The 1,955-nt window shown below is 52.5% G+C and overlaps 1 protein-coding gene across 1 annotated transcript; it reads right to left on the bottom strand.

The window, feature by feature from the left end:
• Positions 1-214: 214 nt before the first annotated feature.
• Positions 215-1,598, bottom strand: J4E88_010561 (uncharacterized protein; the record flags this gene model as incomplete). Its single annotated transcript, XM_049404152.1, has 3 exons — positions 215-929; positions 980-1,292; positions 1,340-1,598. 3 exons carry the CDS (start codon positions 1,596-1,598, stop codon positions 215-217), a joined length of 1,287 nt encoding a protein of 428 aa, XP_049250117.1.
• Between the last annotated feature and the right edge of the window lie 357 nt (positions 1,599-1,955).

Genomic DNA, 1,955 nt, shown 5'->3' with positions numbered 1-1,955 from the left:
CAATAGAGAGATTGGCTGATTGAAGTGACGAGGCAATTTGTGCCTGCCTTGTATGAATTGTGTTTGTGTCTACTATTGCGCGATCTAGCTATGTCTATCATCTATAGCGACTGCTGCAGTGACTCGTGCCGAAATCAAATGAGGTACTACCCAAACACCGTGCTATGCAGAAAGGAAAGCAAAGAAGAGAAAGAGAAAGGAGGATCGAAAACCTCTACTCCTCAAGCACACCAGTCTCCATCATGCTCTCCCGCAGAGCCTTCTTGTACTCGCGCTCCATACCATGCCTGACGGCGTCGAGGACGTTCTTCACAATAGCCTTGGGCTCAAAGCGAGGTGTGGTGCCGCGCTGGTAGACACCAGTCTCGACTAAGATAGAGTACCAGTTTGCGGAGTCGGTGTGCTCGTTATACTCGTTGGTACCCCTCACATCGGACTCGGGTGTGTCACCTACAAAGTAGACGGTTGAAGGAGCCGAGTTGATGCCGTGGGTGTCGCGACGCCACTCGGCAAGAAGGCGGGTAGCAAATTCGAAAGTGCCAATCTGAGGCTTGCCAAATGCGGTTGTCTTGAGCTCGCGGCCAGTGACAGCCTTGAACATGGCCTCGAGTGAAACACGGAGAGCGCCCATACCAATACGGGTAAGGTCATGCGAAGCACTCCAGACGACATCGTTGTGGGAGAAGAAGACTGGTGGGCCTTCGTCAAAGTTGGCAGATCGGGTTCCGAGACGACCGTTCTTCGACATCAGCAGGTCGAGGATGATCTGCTGATCCGATGCCCAATCGCGAGAATCGGCGAACACGAAAATGGCGTCAATGTCGACCTCAGCGAAGTTGCGGACTCGCGAGTTCTTGTATTCTTCCTCAGTGAGCTTGCGGAAGGGTGTAGTATCTTGGTTGTCTTTAATGATGTCTCCTGGAGTAACGCTGGAGCAATGTCAGTCGATGTCATGAACAGAAGTGACGGACCGACTTACACATCCTTGAAGCCGTAGCCCTCAGCGACAATGCGACACTTCTCACCCTCGCCTCCAACGACGAGGACGGTGTTGTACTTCTCTGCCATCTCCCTCATGGGTGTGTGGCCGCAGATGAATTGTCCAGGTGATACTTCCATCTCCATTTGCTTGCTGAGTTGCACGCATCGCTCGGCTTCAGTCTTGCCACCACCGTTTGTAACGAAGATGTATGGTACAACAATGCCGTACTCGTTCTCACCGTTGAGCATCTTCATGGCTTCAACGGCTTCAGGGATGGGTCGTCCACCTCGGATGAGGACACCATCGATATCTAGGATGCGTTAGAAAAGACTTGCTTTCCCATGGTGACTAACATACCAAAAGCGAAGGCGTATTTGTCCGTAACTGATGTCTCTGGGGGGGTGTAGCCAGGAGATCCAGGAGTGTTGGCAGCGTCAAGGTGATGTCTGGCGGTCTCGAAGGCACTGGCGATCTCTGATGCTTTTGACGAAGGGGCCATGAGATGTTGTGGGGGGACGACGACCGTTGGGCCCATCTTGATGTTCTCGCTGGTAGCCTCACTGGCAGAGAGGCGACGCATGCCCGTTGAAGGGGCTGCTAGAGAAGGTGCCGACATGATGATGGAGTGTGTGGTGTTTGGGTTCGAGGAAGTTTGCAACGTGTGTTTGTTGCAGGAAGTTGTACAGTTGTGGTCTGAGCAAGGTTGAAAACGCTGGATGTCCAACAGCCTTTATAGTTTGCGAGCCCGATAGATAGGTAATGTCTCCAGAAAACCCCTCAAAGGAAGCGGAGAGAACTGTGGGTATGTGGGTATGTGGATTTGTGGAGGTGGGTTGCTGGTTGGTTTGCGCGCAGATACCCAGAGTTTTATACCGAAGAGACAAGGTAGTGTGTACTTCGCCCCCTACACTACTCAAACGTCCACTGCAACTCTAGCGGCACGGTACACTGCGCTTCTGCGTAAATGTGCCGG

Source organism: Alternaria novae-zelandiae (genome assembly GCF_023758075.1).
Source record: "Alternaria novae-zelandiae strain BMP 2774 chromosome Unknown scaffold_35, whole genome shotgun sequence".
Taxonomy (NCBI): domain Eukaryota; kingdom Fungi; phylum Ascomycota; class Dothideomycetes; order Pleosporales; family Pleosporaceae; genus Alternaria; species Alternaria novae-zelandiae.
This window is presented reverse-complemented; position numbering and strand designations above follow the sequence as displayed.